Here is an 18,354-nt window from a genome sequence, read left to right on the forward strand (position 1 = left end):
CTTGCTTTGGAAACTTCCTCTCAGGGGTGTACTCCACCCTGTGAGGTGTGGTGTGTCAGACTGCCCCTAGTGGGGGATGTCTCCCAGTTAGGCTACTCAGGGGTCAGGGACCCACTTGAGCAGGGAGTCTGTCCCTTCTCAGATCTCAACCTCCGTGTTGGGAGATCCACTGCTCTCTTCAAAGCTGTCAGACAGAGTCGTTTGCGTCTGCAGAGCTGCTGCGTTTGTTATTATTTACTGTGCCCTGTCCCCAGAGGTGGAGTCTACAGAGACAGGCAGGTTTCCTTGAGCTGCTGTGAGCTCCACCCAGTTCGAGCTTCCCAGCAGCTTTGTTTACCTACTTAAGCCTCAGCAATGGCAGGCGCCCCTCCCCCAGCCTCGCTGCTGTCTTGCCGGTAGATCACAGACTGCTGTGCTAGCAATGAGGGAGGCTCCGTGGGTGTGGGACACTCCCGGCCAGGTGTGGGATATGATCTCCTGGTGTGCCTGTCTACTTAAAGCGCAGTATTGGGGTGGGAGTTACCCGATTTTCCAGGTGTTGTGTGTCTCAGTTCCCCTGGCTAGGAAAAGGGATTCCCTTCCCCCTTGCGCTTTCCAGGTGAGGCAATGCCTCGCCCTGCTTCAGCTCTCGCTGGTCGGGCTGCAGCAGCTGACCAGCACCGATCGTCTGGCACTCCCCAGTGAGATGAACCCAGTACCTCAGTTGAAAATGCAGAAATCGCCGGTCTTCTGTGTTGCTCGCGCTGGGAGTTGGAGACTGGAGCTGTTCCTATTCGGCCATCTTGCTCCGCCCCCGCCCCTTTCTATTTCTTATTTTGTGATTGCCAATCATTGTATTTTGGGTTGCTTGTCTTTTTCTTTTCAATTCATAATAATTACATATATCTGTAGTATTATTAGGAATACTAACCCTCACTCTGTTCTATCTGTATAAAACTTTTTTCTCTCTGCTTGTCACCTGTCAGTTGCACATTCACATGGCAATAGGCATTTACCCGGAGGTGCATGTGTACACACAGACCTTTATTTGTTTGTTTTGAATTTTTAAGTTCAGGGTACAGGTGCAGGTTTGTTATATAGGCAAACTTGTGAATGGGAGTTTGTTGTACAGATTATTTTATCACCCAGGTATTAAGCCCGGTACCCATTAGTTATTTTTCCTGATCTTCTCCCTCCTCCCACCCTCCACCCTCTGAAGGGTCCCAGTGTGTGTCCTCCTCTGTATGCCTACCGTGTTCTCATCATTTAGCTCCCACTTATAAGTGAGAACATTTGGTATTTGGTTTTCTGTTCCTGGGTTAGTTTGCTAAGGATATTGCCTCTAGCTCCATCCATGTTCCTGCAAAGGTCATGATCTCATTCTTTTTTATGACTGCATAGTATTCCAGGGTGTATATGTACCACATTTTCTTTATCCAGTCTATCATCGATGGGCATTTAGGTTGATTCTCTGTTTTTACTATTGTGAGTAGTGCTGCAGTGAATATGCATAGCACATAGACCTTTATAAAGGCAGAGCTTTTTGCTCTGTGTTAGAAGTTGGGAAAAGGCATGGGCTTGGCCTCTGGTTTTAGCAAGCTGGTTTGCCAGCCCCTGGTTCTGGCATGCTTGGGAGGCTGTTTTGGGCAGAAGTATTTGCTCTTCACTGCCCCATTGTTTTCAGCGGGCCCGTAAACATTGACCATATCCTTATTTTCAAGGATTTTTACGACTATATTTTGCCCTGGATTCTATCCAGGACATCCCTGAGTTTCAGAATCATTTTTCTTTTGTCTTTCTCTAGACTGAAGTGGAAAACTATTTAGAGTTACCCTTGGGCAGGCCCTGGGGAATCAAATACTGGCAGGGAGGCTGCCAGAGGCCAGGGGACTCAGAGGCTGTGGAATGTCCTGCTGTCCCCCGTTTCCTGCCCCTCACTGCCCGGCACGCATAGCGGAGAACTGGAGGGGCTCAGAGGACAGGTGCTTCCTCCCCTGTACGGCGTGTGTCTCCTTCCAGGACAGGCCTCTCTCACTTTCCTGTCACCCGGCTCATTGACGCTAACCAGGGGAAGATGCAGCTGAGTCAGTGATGAGTTAGTTGTAATATTTACATGGTTTTAATTGGCATGTCCTTTTCTTAGTTTCAAAGAAAGAATGAGAAATGGATACATGGTAACCCTTCTGGAACATTTTTTTAAATTCAAATTTAAAGTTGCAAAAATAGTACAAAGAATATCCATATATTGTTTACTCAGATACACTTATTCACATTTTACTCCATTAGTTTTATTATATATATTTTATTATATTTATTATTATTATTATCTCCCTTCCTCTCTCTCTCTTTCTCTTTTTTCTCTCTTTTCTCTCCCTTCTTGTTTCTCCCTCTTTCTCTTACTCCCATTTGAAGGTAAGTTATATTCATCATGGTCTTTGACTCCTAAATATTTCAGTGTATATTTCTTAAGAATAGGGACATAGTTATCAACATCAGTAAATTTAACATGATGCCATACTTTTTTGTTTGTTTCTTTGTTTTTGAGACAGGGCCTCACTCTGTTGCCCAGGCTGGAGTGCAGTGCCTTGAACAAGGCTCACTGTACCCTTGACTTCCTGGGCTCAATCCATCCTCCTACCTCAGCCTTCCGAATAGCTGGGACCACAGGCACAAGCCACCTCGTCTGGCTAATTTAAATTTTTTTTTTTTTTTTGATCGAGACAGGGTCTCATTATGTTGTCCAGGCTGGTCTTGAACTCCTAGGATCAAGGAATCCTCCTGCCTCAGCCTCCTAAAGTGGTGGAATTACAGGCATGAGCTACAGCACCTGGCTGATACCATACTTTTATCTAATATATTGCTTATATTCCATTCATGTTAATGGATGAAATAGTGTTTTTCATAGCAGTTTCCCTTTCCCCTCCCCCAGTGCGGGATCCAGCCCGTGGTCCATATTGAATTTAGTCATGTTTCCATAGCCTCCTTTAATTTGGAACGTTTGCATAGTCTTTGTCTTTTATGACAATTTACATTTTTGAATAATATAGTATCCCTTTTTTCTAATAGAATGTTCCTCATTTGGGGTGTCAACCTGAATAACAAACAGAGAGAGACTCTCTAAAAAAAAAAAGATATTTATGAGGGAATACAGCCAGCCATGGGAATATGCATGCCGTAGTAAACCATGTGAGTATTTAAGGAGGTAAAGAAACACAAAGGTTTTCAGCTCGGTGCGCTGGCTCACACCTGTAATCCCAGCACTTTGGGAGGCCAAGGTGGGTGGATCATTTGAGGTCAGGAGTTCGAGATCAGCCTGGCCAACATGGTGAAACCCCATCACTACTCCAAATACAAAAATTAGCCAGGCGTGGCGGCGTGCACCTGTAGTCCCAGCTTCCCAGGAGGCTGAGGCAGGAGAATTGCTTGAATCCGGGAGATGGAGGTTGCAGTGAGCTGAGATCACGCCACTGCACTCCAGCCTGGGTGATAGAGTGAGACTCTGTCTCAAAAAAAAAAAAAAAGAAAAAAAGAAAAAAAAAAGGAGGAAGGAAGGAAGGAAGAAAGAAAGAAAGAAACAGGTTTTTAGAGGAAGATAATTAGGATTACATAATTATTTTGAAATATTATCCTTGGCTATAAAAATCAATTACAAGGGTGATTCCGGTCTGAGGTTGGACAGGTAATTAGTGGGCAGATGTTCTTGCAGAAGTGTTTTTTGTGTAAGGCTGTTATGGCCTTTGTGCAAGATTGTGTTTTTGCAGTTTTTTGTGAGGGTTTGTGTTATCAGGCATACAAGCATGAGAACCCTCTCTTCATGGCCTTCCTTAGCTCTTTTTGTCAGGGTTTTCTTAACATTAGCGACTTCATTTTGATTCTGACAACTTTCACGGCAGTTTGTTTAATGTTTTCTCATGCTTAGATTCAAACTTGGATTAGGTTACTCATCCCTGTCTAAGTGATGCTGTGTCTACCTCTGGATCTGGCGGCATGTGATGTTCCTTACTGGGGAATGTTAATTTCAATCACCTGGTCAAGGTGTCGTCTGATTTTTCCACTGCGTATTAATGTTCTTTTCTTCCCCCTGAAGTTTGTTAAGATATACTTTAAGATGGTGCAAATATTCTGCTTCTCAAGAAAATGTCCCCCTAAATTTAGCATCCATGGATAGTCCTTGCCTGATCCAATCCTTACCATGATGGGTATGAGCTGATTTTCATCTCCAGTACTCCTTCCACATGTACCAGGCTGGGCTGTGTGAGGCTCTCGTGGTCACAGTGGTGCTGGTGTAACCCCAGGGCCACCACACATTGATCCTTACCTGTGCCTAGCACTGTGCCTTGGTGACTCACGCCTTGAGCCTCACCCCTTGGCTCAGGGCCATTCTCTCAGAGTTGGGAGACCTCTGGGTCATTAGGTTGGGTGTCTCATCTCTTCCATCCTTGATAGACAGTGTTGGAGTGAGGCAGACACCCATTCCAGGGCTGGATTATTCATTAGAAAGTCCTTCCTTCTGTTGGCTATAGTTTTTCTCCCTGACATTTTGAGGGTCTTATTTCTCTATCCTCAGGAAAGACCAAAAAGAAATCTAACCCTCCTGCACATGACAGCACTTCTAGTCATGATCTAATGTGGTCCTGACAGTCACTGGGTGGGATGGGAATGTGCAGAGAAGCACAGGAACATGGTGAGTGGGGAGGAGAAGAAGGGAACTGATGCCCACCAAGTCCTATCTATGTTTCAGGCACATGTGGGGGGCGTTAGGTGCATTAACTGAAATTTTACCAGAACCCTTTGAAGAATGCATGATTTCCTCCAAGCTCCAACAGTGCAGGGCGGGTTGTCCATTTTATTCTCGTCAGTATCTCCAGTACCTACAACAGTACCTGACCCATGATTGGTGCTCACTATATATTTGTTGAATGAATGAATGACTTTTACAGATGAGGAAACAGTCTCAGGAAGGTTATGTCATGTGTGCCCAGCCATGCAGCTGGTCAGATTGCAGGGCTAGGTTTCTGGCATGGTAGGATGACTTGAGGGCTCTTACTGTTACTCACTGAATGAGTAATGCTTTTGGAAGATAGTTGAGAGAGAGAACATTTTCAAAGTGTTGCTGTAAGTTGAAAGGCACAGTCTGAAAACACTGGGTTGGTGAGTGTGCCATCCTAGGGTCAACCACCGGGGCTGTTCCATGAAGCCAATAGAACAGGAGCTATGTGCCCTGCCAGCCTTTCTGGATCACTTTCCTTTGGGGCATTTGGGGGAAGGTAGCTTGTCTCCTGTGCACTTCTTTTTCAGTTTGAGTTGTACCCACTCCTCCCATCGTCCTGCTGCTAACATGGCTCTCAGCACCAGGGCCATGGTCCTCTGGGCTGCCCCAGCCCTGGTTTCTGCACACCCATATTCTTCAGCTTAAACCGCCACTGGCATAGGGGAAGTCCCGGAGTCACTGGGGGACTCTGCTACCCTCTGCAGGGGTGGAGGCAGGGCCCTAAAAGAGGGAGGAGAGGTGGAAGAGAAGGGTGCACTGTGGGTGCGGAGGCATGGAGACCACTTCCATTGGAATGGTGGCTCTCTTCTGGGTCTTCAGCTGTCCCACCACAGGGCTGCCTCTCTCTGACCCACTTGTTTTCTCCGGGGTCTCTGCCAGCTACCATGATGCAGAGCTGCACCCACAGTGCACCCTTCTCCTTCACCTCTCCTCCCTCTTTTAGGGCCCTGCCTTCAAGGCTACCTCCTGAAAACTCCAAATGCCATGCCTGCATAGTGTAGACCTCCCAACCTCCTCTTCATATGAGACTTTAACCCATCTGAAAAACACAATTAAGGAGCTTTTAAGAGCTTTTTAAAATGGCCACTCAAGGCTGGGTATGGTGGCTTATGCCACCATGGTGGGTCCCCAAGATGGGTGGACCACTTGAGCCCAGGAGTTTGAGACCAGTCTGGGCAGCAGAGTGAAACCCTACTATAAAACACACACATACACACACACACACACACACACAGAAAACAATTAGCCAGTTGTGGTGGTGCACACCTGTGGTCCCAGCCACTCGGGAGGTTGGGGCAGGAGGATCTCCTCAGCCTGGAGGTCAAGGCTGCAGTGAGCTATGATCATGCCATTGCACTCTAGCTTGGGCAACAGAGCCAGACCCTGTTGCCAAAAAAAAAAAAAAAAAAAGAAGTGGCCTTGTTCAAGCCACTGCACTCCAGCCTGGGCAACAGAGTGAAACTGTCTCAAAAAAAATTTTTTTTTCATTAATTCCTGACCTCCCCAGCAAAGAACAAGCATGTGTGTGTTTTTAAATATAGGTTTTATTGTTATTCAGGTACAGTGAGGCCAACAGATCAGGAGATGGCTGTCATTGAAAAGATTGTGTGTTACCATTTCCAGGGGGAGGCCGCACCATGCAAGGCCACACAGGGAAGCTCTGGCGTCAGTGCCAGAATCAGTGCAGGCGTCAATCGGGAGGCAGAGGGAGTGAGGGGAACATGGGGACAAGAGCCTTTATTGTGGTTTCTGAGGGAAGGAATGGGCGAGGCAGGGTAAACAGAACTGGGGACTGGCCAGTTTGAATAATTTTTGTGGGCTCTGGGCACACTTACACGTAGACATAAAGCTGTCTATGTATAGACATAAACAGTAGGGTCTGTCCTGAGTTGCTGGAACCTAGCCCTAGGATGCTTAGGAGAGGGGAATGTGGTGGGCCCTGAGTGTGACAGGCCATGGAGGAGGTGTGAGGTATGGGCTCAAAGTGACTGGTTTGTATATGAAAGGCCTGCTGGCAAGTGGGGAGTCCTTTATCAGCTCTGGGAATTGTGGGAAGACGGTCCCTCCAAGGTCAACAAGGCTCCAGATGTCAAAGCATCAGAAATACAAAAAATAGCACTTGGCATAAGATTAAAAAAATATGGGCCAGATCAAATTTATAGACTGGGCTCCCCTTCCCATGGATTAAGCAAACCAACGACCTTTCTGTTTCTTTCATGATGCACTCATGGGCCTTTAAGGTGGCACAGGAGGCTCACTGTAGGGTTCAAAGCAAAGCCTTTGGAGTCAGGCTCTGTCAGCCTTGTAATTTGTGTGAAATCAGGCAAGTCAAACACCTTCCCAAGTCCCAGTTTCCTTGTCTATGAGGTAGACTGAACTAATAACAGTACCCACCCCACAGGACTAGTGTCTGTTTAAAGGAGGTAGTGTATCTAATATGTAACTAGTTAATGTAACCACCCTACGGATTCATCATGCTGGCTGCCAAGATAGAGCTGATTTATCAAGACAGGGGAATTGCAACAGAGAAAGAGTTTAATACATGCAGAGCTGGCTAAATGGGAGACTGGAGTGTTATTCTTACTCAAATCAGCCTCCTCGAAAATTCAGAGGCTAGAGTTTTTAAAAGATTGTTTGGTGCTGATATGGTTTGGCTGTGTTCCCACCCAAATCTCATCTTGAACTGTAGTTCTCATAATCCCCATGTGTCGTGGGAGGGACCCAGTGGTAGGTAATTGAATCATGAGGACAGTGATCTCCACCCGGTTCTCATGATCTGAGGTTTTATAAAGTGTTTCCCCTACTTCACTCTGCACTTCTTGCTGCTGCCATGTAAAGAAGGACATGTTTGCTTCCCCTTCCCCCATGATTGTAAGTTTCCTGAGGCCTCCTCAACCCTGATGAACTGTGAGTCAATTAAACCTCTTTCCTTTCTAAATTACCCAGTCTCAGGAATATCTTTATTAGCAGTGTGAGAATAGACTAATACTGGTGTGTTCCCAGACCAAACCAAGGGTCTGGCTACTTATTCTCATGGCCCAATAATGAGATACAGATGAACTGGGAAAGAAGAGAGTTTATTTCTGTAACCAGGTACAGGCAGAAGGCCTGGAAAATATCAGCAGGCCAACTCAAAATTACAAAGCTTTCTAGAGCTTATATACCTTCTAAGCTATATGTCTACGTGTAAGTGTGCATTCATCTAAAGACATAAGCGACTAACTTCTTTGAATCTATAACTAAGGTCTGAGTTTTGAAGACCTTCCTCCAGAGCCTCAGTAAATGTACTTAATCAAGATGGGTCCAGGGGCCAGGGGTGATTACCCTTTTCTTGTCTCCTGCTAAACCATGGAGGTTTGAGGAACTCCTTTAGACCCCCCAAAAAACTTGTCAAGACCTGGGGAATTTCTTCAGACCCCCAGTAAAAACTTGTTTAATCCTAAATGGGTCCTGTTAAGAATTCCTTTGTTATCTTGTCATGCATCAAGGCCCCGGAAAGGCCTGGGCAAAACTCTTGGTGGGCTTTTGTTACATTCCAGCCTTCGTATGATGGCAATGGCTCTATCAGCTTTTTATTTTTTAATTTTTTTTTTTTAAATTTTTTTTTTATTAAAAAATTTTTTTTTTAAATTTTTTTTGAGACGGAGTCTTGCTCTGTCTCCCAGGCTGGAGTGCGGTGGTACGATCTTGGCTCACTGCAAGCTCCGTCTCCCGGGTTCATGCCATTCTCCTGCCTCAGCCTCCCGAGTAGCTGGGACTATAGGCGCCCGCCACCACACCCGGCTAATTTTTTGTATTTTTAGTAGAGATGGGGTTTCACCATGTTAGCCAAGATGGTCTCAATCTCCTGACTTCATGGTCCGCCCACCTCGGCCTCCCAAAGTGCTGGGATTACAGGCGTGAGCCACCGCGCCCAGCCTCAGCTTTGAATCTTTAACTTCACCTCTCAGTCGGTGCTGAAACAGTTGCTGGAACAGTTGTTATGAAGGCCTGCCTGTTCAGCTGTTAGTGAGATCTGGCCTGCACAGGTGGGTGGGGGGCTAGGGAATGGGAGTGCTGATTTGTTGGGTTGGTGATGGAATCACAGGAAGTTGAGGCTGTCCTCTTGCCATGAGTCAGTTCCTGGTTGGGAGCCACATGACCAGATGAGCCAGTTTACCAGTCTAGGTAGTGCCAGCAGGAATGCAGGGTCTGAAAAATATCTCAAACACCAATCTTAGGTTCTACAATAGTGATGTTACCCATAGGAGCAACTGGCTGCATGACTCCTGAGCCATAATTCCTAAGCTTCTGGCTAATTTGAGTTTTACAAAGGCACTCTGGTCTCCAGGCAAGGATGAGGTTTGTTTCTGGAAAGGACTGTTATCATCTTTGTTTCAAAGTTAAACTATAAACTAAATTTTTCTATGGTTAGCTGGCCTATGCCCAGGAATTAATAGGGCATTTTGGAGATGAAAGCCAAGATGGAGTCAGTTGGGTCAGATCTCTTTCACTGTCATAATTCTCTCATTTTTATAATTTTTGCAAAGCCGGTTTCATTAATAGGAGGGTTGCTATTACTAGAATGCAAGTTCCATGAGGTCAGAGACTGTGTTTTGTTGCACATACTAAATAAGTATTTGTTGAATGAATAAATTCTAAGACTTTTAAGGAGTTCTTATGTTTTGTTTTTAATTTTAATTGTTTACGTTGGTAACAACTTTAAGAAGTTATAAAAACAGAAACTATATTTAAAAATGCAGTGAAAATTGTCCCTGGCGTCTTTGTCCCTGATCTGCCCACTTCTTCCTATTCCCTAATAAGTAACCCCTCTTCTTAGTTTCTTATAGATCATTCCAGAGATCTTATATTACTGCTTAATTGCCCATATAGATTCTAACTTTCCTCTTTTTTTATGCAGCAAGTAGCATATCATACATGCTCTTTTGCACCTTGTTTTATCACTTAACACTGTACCTTGAAGATTTTCCACATAAGTGAATAATTCCCCATTATTTTTATAGCTGTCTAGTGTTCCATTGTATGAATGTACTGTACCTTATTTACCTGTTGTCTATGATGGACATTTGAATTGCCTCCTGTGTTTTGTTTTGTTCTTACAATGATGTAATAAGACCAGTGTTTTAAAATAAAATTGTTTTGATTTCTTCATGCTTCATTAAAATAAATTGACTTGGCTGCCATGATTCCCACACTCCCACATGCTGCCTAAGGCTAAGGTTTGGGGGCCACCCATGCCTCCTTCCCTTCTGCCATAGGGCAGTAGCAGCATCCCTGGATGGTGAGTTTGGGAACTAGTTCTTTTTCCATGGAGGAAAAGTGTGTGCCCTGTCAGACCACAAGCTGCCTTGGCCTCTCCCTCCCTTGCCCATGCCAGTTCCTGCCTTATCTTTCTTTGGGATAGCTGTGGCTCTTTCAGTCCCCACACTTCTCCAGCCCCCACATTCCAGTAGCTCCAGAGCACAGCTAGCCAAGAGGTGTGTGGAGGCTGGGAGCGCCTGTGGTATTTTCCTCCATGTGGGCTGCAGGGGTTTGACCAGGGCCCACGGGTGTCATTTCCACTGGTGTAAGCTCTGCATACACTCAGAGCTGGCCCTGTGCGGGACCCCTGGCCCCCTCCTTGCCTCATCCGACCCTCTGGAATCCTGTCTGCTGCTTGCCAGGCCCCTAGTTGGTGCCCACTGAGTGTGCAGCATCCCTGATGAGCAGAGGGCACCTGGCCCTGGAGCCTGTGCCTCAGTCTGACTCCAGATGGGGTGGGTCTTCTCAAGGGCCCCAGACCTGGAGCCCCTGGATAAAGCCACATCTTCTCCATCCTCTGTAAAATGAATGGATGCATGATGAGTGGCCTTCTGGGTTTTCTGTGACCAAGCCGTAGACCCCTCTAGCCTCCCAGGGGGTCCCTCTTCTGCACCCCCCTCCTTTCCTCCCTGAGCAAGGCTTCCTGGGAGGCTCTGAGTTTCCCAGACTCTTGTGAACTTGACTACCACAGCCTGCTCCTTACACTGTGGGAGAAGCAGCCTGCCCTGCTGTTTCCAGCCGTTCCTCCTACAGGAGTGGGGGCTGGTGAAGCCACCCTTCTTGGAGGGACTTACTCCCAGGCCTATAGCAGGGGTTGCGGGGGTGTATTTCATAGCCCTAAAAGACATTTAAGGGAAGAAATAACAAGCAGTCAACTCTGGCTGCTGTGTCCTGGGCATCCAAGACGCACCCCAGGCTGGCAGGGGTGGGGGTGCTGCTTCCTTCTGCATTTCCTGCCATTGTTCCCTGACCCACTTCCGGGAATTCTCCCTGGGCTGGGAGGGCTGGACAACCGCAAGGGAGGCAGAGGAGGTCTGGCTTTTCTCGGCACCCTATGACCTGGCTACTACTGTGCTCTGCTCAGTCCTGAGGGCTCCTAAGCTGGAGGTCCAGCTGCCATGTACAGCTTTCTGGTCCATGAGGCCTCCTTGGGCCCTGCCTCCCAGTCCCCAAGGAGAGAAGCCTCAGTGCTCTGGGGGATTGACAGGGAACCTAGATACCCGGGTCCTGGGGCTGACTCAGCCATTCTCCTACTTGAGCAAGTCACTCCCCTCTGTCACCCCAGTTTTCTCGTGATGGACAGGGTGACTCTGATCTCTGATGTCGCATGGACTCATGTGTCCTCTATACCTACTGTCTGGTCTTTGTGACATTGCCTGGGTCCTGAGGACAATTCAGTCAACATACTGATGGGGGCCTTCTGGCACTAACCCCTAGGATGGAGACACTCCAGGACCCCAGCTTATTAAATGATGGTAAAAACCCTGCTCCATGCTATGAAGGAATGGAACACAAATCAGTTTACATTCTAGAAAATATGGCTGCTAGCATTGTGAGGGGACTTCGAACCCTGGATTGAATATTAGTGAATATCTCTCCCCCTCTATCCCCTTCTTTCAGGAAGGATTAGAAAATGGACCTTGAGTGTATATTACATTTACTGCCTTGCTAGAAGGGCACGGGCAAGGCGACAGAGTCTGCTGCTTTCAAGAAGGATGGAAAAAGAGGGATTTCATTGTTGAGAAGCTTAAATAAGTGGCTAGTTTTTTATTTTAATTTTTATTATGATAAATAGACATAAACACTACCATTTTAACCATTTGTGAGCACACAGTTCAGTGGCGTTACGTGCATTCACGACGTCATGCAGGCATTCCCACCGTCCACCTCCAGAATGTTCTCATCTTCTAAAACTGAAACTCTGTACCTGTTCAATAATAAATCCTTACTTCCTCCTCCCCCAAGCTTGTAGGAGCCACCATTCTACTTTCTATGAATTTAACTACTCTAGCTACCTCATATAAGTGAACTCATACAATAGTTGTCGTTTTGTGACTGGCTGATTTCGCTCTGCAGAATGTCTCCAAGGTTCATGATATTGTAGCATGTGTTGAAATCTTCTTTTTTTGAGACTGAATAATATTCCATTGTATGGATGGACCACATCTTGTTTATCTGCTCCTCTGTTGGTAGAGACTTGGTTTGCTTACACCTCTTGGCTATTGTGAATAATACTGCTGTGAACACAGGTGTGCAAATATCTAGGTCTCTGATTTCAATTTTTTTGGGGGTATATATCCAGAAGTGGAATTGCTAGATCACATGCTTATTCTATGTTTAATTTTTTGAGTAACTGCTATACTGTTTCCCACAATGGCTGCACCATTTTACATCCCTACCTGCCGTGCACAAGCATTTCAGTTTCTCCATATCCTGGCCAACACCTGTGATTTTTCTTTCCAGGAATGTGTGTGTGTGTGTGTGTGTTTATAATAGCCATCCTAATTAATGTGAAGTGGTATCTCAGTGTGAGTAATCAGTTTTAAAAATCACCTAGTGGCTGGGCGCCGTGGCTCATGCCTGTAATCCCAGCACTTTGGGAGGCCGAGGTGGGCGGATCACAAGCAGGAGTTCGAGACCAGCCTGGCAAACATGGTGAAACCCCATCTCTACTAAAAAAATACAAAAATTAGCCATGCATGGTGGCATGTGCCTGTAATCCCAGCTACTTAGGAGGCTGAGGCAGGAGAATTGCTTGAACTAGGGAGGCAGAGGTTGCAGTGAGCAGAGATCACACCACTGCACTGTAGCCTGGGTGACAGAGCAAGACTCCATCTCAAAAAAAAAACCAAAACAAAAAAAACAGAAAAAAACAAAAAAAAACACCTATTAGGTCAAGATTGCAGTTTTTATTTCATAGGGTCATAAAAATCTGTATTCCAATCAGTATTTGCAGAGACCAGAAAAGGAATGGTCCCAGATGTCAGGTGTGCTGTTCATCCATCAGGAAAAAGCAATTAAGAAGTACACCTGTGGCTGTTCACCAGCCTAACATGGCCTTGTGCCCTGACAGTAATATGCAGGGTAAGTCCAGTTCCCAGGAGGCAAGCAGAAGTCACACACAGACACCAGGCAACAGGTTCTGATGGTCACAGGCCACTCTCTGCCCCTGGTTTCCTGCTGCCCCTACAGAGGGGCAGCCTACATGGTGAGCCCACTTCATAGCTTCCTCTGCACTCTTTGAAGGGAGCGTGTGCCAACCATCGCACTGCCAACCTACTCTTTCCTAATAACCCGTCCATGTGCCCCACCCCTCCTGTCAGTCAGAAATGCAGCCTCTGGTGTGTGTGGTATGGACCGCTCAAGGCCTCTCAGGAGTGGGGCCTGTTTCCCCTGCCCCAATATCCTTTTCTTGCTGTCCCTGAAGACAGGAAGGTTTCTTTGCTTTTCTTGTACAGTCACTGCTGGCTGAGCCCCGGGATTCCAATACAGATGATCTGTGTAGACGTGGGTTGTATGAGCTGCTGGGGCTCAGGGGCAGTGTGGGGCTGATGAGATATTGACCTGGTGGGCTGTCAAGGGCTCATGGGAAGACAACCCTTCATCTCTGTGGAGGCATGGCTGGGCCTCTGGGGAGGGGCAGGAAGGGGCCAAGGTGGACCTTGGGAAAGGAAAGGTATCTCTTATCTCTTCCCATGCCCAAGTATTTCCCCAGGGGCCAGGCCTTCCAGGAATGGTGCATGGTGGTGACTGGGTATGGGGGTGCAGCGGAGCCCTCGTGGGGTGCCAGGTGACTGTGTGGTCTAGGCAGACCAGCCTCATCTGAGTGGTGGCAGTGAGGGGTCTGGCAGAGGAGCCAGGGTGCCTTAGGCCAGTTTTCTACATTTGACTTCTCTCTCCTCTCAGGTTCCTGGGGGAAGCCAAGGTCCCACTCCGAGAGGTCCTCGCCACCCCTAGTCTGTCCGCCAGCTTCAATGCCCCCCTGCTGGACACCAAGAAGCAGCCGACAGGGGTAAGTGCCCATCAGCCTCTGCCAGGTTATGGTCCAGGGCATTGCCAGGTGGCTTCCTCTTTGGGCCTTGCCATTCTGACCCCAGACACATGTCTGACTTCAGCTCCCAGGAAGCAGGCCTGGCCCTCCCTGACCAGAGTTTGCCGTGTCTGGAGAGGCACTGGACTAGGGGAGATGGGAAGGGCAGAGGGAGCCCTGACCCCATCTCCAGGGCTCAAGTCAGCCTTGGCTCGCAGCAGCTTGGCCTGTCCCTTGGTCTGGGGCTGCCTGTCTGGCCACCTCCTGTCCCCAGCTTCCTGGTCAGCCTTGGCTATAGCCAAGTGTAGTCTCCCTGGCAGACCTCCCCTCCTCCCTCACCACCCAGCCCTCTTTTCCACATTCAGAATCTCTGAGACATCTGGGTCACAGGGCCTGAGGGAGGGAGGGAAACAGCCCTCTCCCCTGCCCACCGGGACCCTCTTCCTTTTCCTCCATTGTTCTTCCTGCCCCTCCCCTGGCCTTCTCAGCGCTCCCCAAGTCCAATCAGACAATTCCCAGCCCTCCTCTCTGCCTGTTATTTTTAGTGAGCTAAATATACCCTGCAGGGTTCTCTCTTCCTGGTAGAATTCTTGACCTCTCCTGTGGGCCAGCCCCGCCTTCCAGGGTGTACCAGGAACCATGGATTGGAAGTACTTCCTCCCTGTGAGGTCTGGGGGATTCAGGTCCCGATTTCTCTCAGGCAGGGCAGCTGCACTGCTCCGTGGCGGGTGTGTGAGGCCAGGGCTCCTGGCTGGCTGGGTGAGTCAGGAAGTGGCTGGTCTGGGCAGATCTCTGAATGGAATGAGACTGGATGCTGAGACCTAGAGAAAAGGAACCCCTGAAGTCACATAGTCAGTGGCTGTCCCCACAGGGGCCTGGACTAGGAGCTCATCCCCTAGACCCTCTGGTGGAATGGCCGTGGACGGACTTCTGGTTCACTGAACTCCCAGTCTGCTGCCCTTCAGGTGCTGGACGTTGCTCCCGAGGGGTCCTAGGCTGGGGATGGCTGGGCTGCCCCCTTGATGGGAGACGTCACTTCCCAGGAGAATCCATCCCTTTCCCACACAGGGCTCACTGGCAGAACGTTCTGGTTTAGAGCAGTATTCACTAAGCCTGTCTCTATCACCCTGAGTCCCCTGTCATCCTCCCTTTGAGCCTCCAGCCTCTTAACACCCCCTGTGGTCAAGGAGGACCCCAAGGAGTTCTGGAACTACCCCTTCAGGGGTCCCGAGGACTCTCAGACCCAACCCTCGAGGCACAGAACACAGATGGAGAGATGGCAGGTATCAAGGCAGCTGGCGAGAGAGAACCTTGGGGTCAGGCTTGGTTCTCACTTCCTTGCTAGGACACCAGCATCTCTCCATTCCAGCTCTGTGTGCATCCATGACTGACATTTCCTGCCCTTCAGTCCCCTCCAACCTCAAAGGCCTGTCCAGCCCCAAGGCAGAACTTTCCATAGCTGGTCCCTGTTCATGGGGCCGTGCCAGGCTGGGGCCATCCCCTCCATGCTTCCCCTCGCCTACTCCTGCTCCTCATTCACACCCTGTCTGGGCTTCAAGCTTACCAGCGGGGAGCCTGCTGCCTTCTCTTCCCCGGCCAGAGATTCCCGGCTGTCTGCAGAACTTTATAATCCTTCACCAACCATGTGTCCAAGAAGGGTGTGCGAGATCCAGGAGGTGGTAGATGGGAGAGAGTGCTGGACCCTGCTGGGTTGAGCCCCACTAACTGAGCATGGGCTGGAAATGGAGTGGGTGGGGGAACCTCCTCCCTGTTGCCCAGGAGGGAGTCATCACCTGTGCAGAAGGTCTAGGACCAGATTCTAGTCCGTGTGATGGCATTAAGGTCACAGAGCAGCCCCACACAGGTCGTACGACCCTATGGGCTGGGGCTTCCTGCCTGGGACCTGGGCTGGCTGCACTGTAGTGTGAGGTAGGGATAACTGGGGGTGTGCTTGGCAGGGACAGAGAGCCAACAACATTGAGGGTTCTCACTGGCCACTCACTGAGACCTCATGTCTCAGCTGAGCCCAATCAGCAGAGCATACCAGGTGCCCCCAGTTCACTGTAGCTCAGTTGCCTCTAAGGGCCAAAGGAACCTGCTGATGGGGTGATAGGAGTGAATACAGGGCCAGTGGGCTCCTTAGGAAACTCTGGCAGACTGAGAGGCGTCGGGGAGGCCGGGAGTCCTGCTGCAGGCTGACTGCCGACCCCGTTTGCCTTTTGCTCAGTGTTCTCACCCGAGTCTCTTCAGATATGGCACGCTGGGCTGTGTGCCATGTAGGATGCTAAATCTACCGTCTGGCAGCTGCTAGGTTGATGGGGGAAAACACTCCCCCTGTCCTGGAGGAACCTCCAGGCCATGGGGATTTAGGACACATGGAGGAAAAGAAGTAGCATCCTCCCAGATGTATTTTAAGAGCAGCTCACTCATGAAGGTGTGGACACATGGAGAAAACTCAGTAGGCATCACCCAGGCCTTAAAGCCGGAGTCGGATCACAAAGGAGGACAAGAGCCCACGAAGCCCAGTGGTGTGCGGGTCAGGGAGCCAGGAGGGCACTGTGTGTTGGGAGCAGGGACCTGAAGTGGGCAGGACAGTGCTCAGTGAGTCCCTGAGCTTTCTTCAACGGTATGGAGCTTCTGCCAACCAACCCCGGATCAACTCAGGGCCACAGCTACCCTCCGCCTGCTTCTGGAGGTTGTCTGAGGGAGAGGTGAGTGAGGGCCAGGCACATATCAGGCCTGTCTTGTCCACACGGGACATGTGTGTTAGGGGAGGTGAGAGTGGGCTGGTCTGGGTTTTGGTTTTGATGAGCTCAGTGTTGGAGAGCTGTGGTCGAGGAAGTAGGTGGCACACAATGGGTTGGGCATGGCAGGGTGGGCAAAGGACCCCAGAGCCTGACCACACAACCTAGAGGAGGGTCACGGCCAGGGAGGGTCTGAGGAGGTCATTCGCCTTCAGTTTCCTGAACCCTCTTAGCCTGGGGCCAGACAGGAGCCTCAAGTTCTGCTGATGTCGTTGACTGTGGGCCCCAAGGCAGCAGACGAGGGCGACCGAGGTGACCCTGCTGCAGGGCAGCATGTTTGGTGAGCACACGATTGACTGACAATGGCCTTGTGCGGGGAGAGCCCTGGAGTGCTGCTGGGCTGGAGACCTGAGGACCTGGGCTGTCAGGCGGGGGCCTGTGATGTGGAGGACCTTGAGGAGGGTCCCACTGGGACTCTAGGCCCAGGTTGTGTGGTCTGGGAGAGCACAGGGCTCCTATACATCCCCCAGGAGGAAAATCTCAGCTCTGTTTGTCTAGAGAAGGAGACAGGGGCTGAGCTGTGATGTCACGGTGAGGGTACAAGGTCCTGGTCCTGGGTGGGGCCCACGGACATACGCACTTTCCCTTAAGAGCCTCAGCAGAGCCAAAGAATTTCGGTATTCACCATCAGATCCTGAAGCCGTGGTCCCTGGGGCTCATCCCTGGTGCTGAGATCTCTTCTAGACCCTGAGCTCCAGAGCCTCTGGAGCTGCAGGGATGTCCCTGTGGCTTCCTGATGGGCAGCTAGAAGACGGACCTTGCTCTGTGCCAGAAGTCTCATTCAAGGGCCCAGAGCCACCCAGATGGTGCCAGTTCTTCAGGAGGCTGGTGTGGAGCTGTCGGTGTAGAAACACCGGATGCTCAGGAAACCCCAGGAGGGGCTGCCTAAGTGGTCTCCAGAGCCCTCTGTCTGAGAGGGCTGCTCCTGTCTGCGTCCTGGAGAGGGCTGCTCCCGAGCCCCAGTGCTGAGGAGCTGGCACTGGGCTTGGTGTGGAGGAGTTACACTCCGGCGGCTCCACCTCTCACAGAGACGGTGTATAGCAGCCCCCAGGTGGTGTGCAGTGACTGGATAGCAGGGTGAGCCCCTAGAAACAGGAAGGGGCGCTCTTCCAGGGGACCTGTCTCCAAGGTCAGAGGCCCAAGGGCAGCCCAGGTGTGGCCCTTTCAAGTTTTTGCTTAACTCTCCTCTCCTCACGGGGGTCCACTCAGAGCGCTTGATTTAACACTGCAACCTGCAAACCCTGTCGTTGCCCTGATCTTTCTTGCTCTGGTTTACTTTTTCTTTTCTTTCTGACTTACTCTCTTCTTTATGTATTTATTTTGTTTATTATTTATTGTCTGTCTTCTCTGCCAAGACATCAGCTCCATGGAGGCAGGGGCCTTTGCCTTATTTATGGAAGTGTCCCCAGAATCCTGAACAGTGTGTTTGGCCCTGGCAGGTGCCCAACACACATGCACATGTGCACACA

The 18,354-nt window shown here is 49.4% G+C and overlaps 1 protein-coding gene across 17 annotated transcripts in view; it reads left to right on the forward strand.

Annotated features, from left to right (window-relative positions):
* The window catches only part of DYSF (dysferlin), a 238,722-nt gene that overhangs the window by 43,469 nt on the left and 176,899 nt on the right, over positions 1–18,354 (forward strand). For all 17 annotated transcript variants that reach the window (XM_073023068.1, XM_007970265.3, XM_007970270.3 and 14 more), the window contains one exon: positions 13,958–14,063. In XM_073023068.1, coding sequence (XP_072879169.1) covers positions 13,958–14,063 — 106 coding nt within the window. The remainder of the gene's footprint in view (positions 1–13,957; positions 14,064–18,354) is intronic.

The sequence above is a fragment of the Chlorocebus sabaeus genome, chromosome 14 (genome assembly GCF_047675955.1).
Source record: "Chlorocebus sabaeus isolate Y175 chromosome 14, mChlSab1.0.hap1, whole genome shotgun sequence".
NCBI classification, from domain to species: domain Eukaryota; kingdom Metazoa; phylum Chordata; class Mammalia; order Primates; family Cercopithecidae; genus Chlorocebus; species Chlorocebus sabaeus.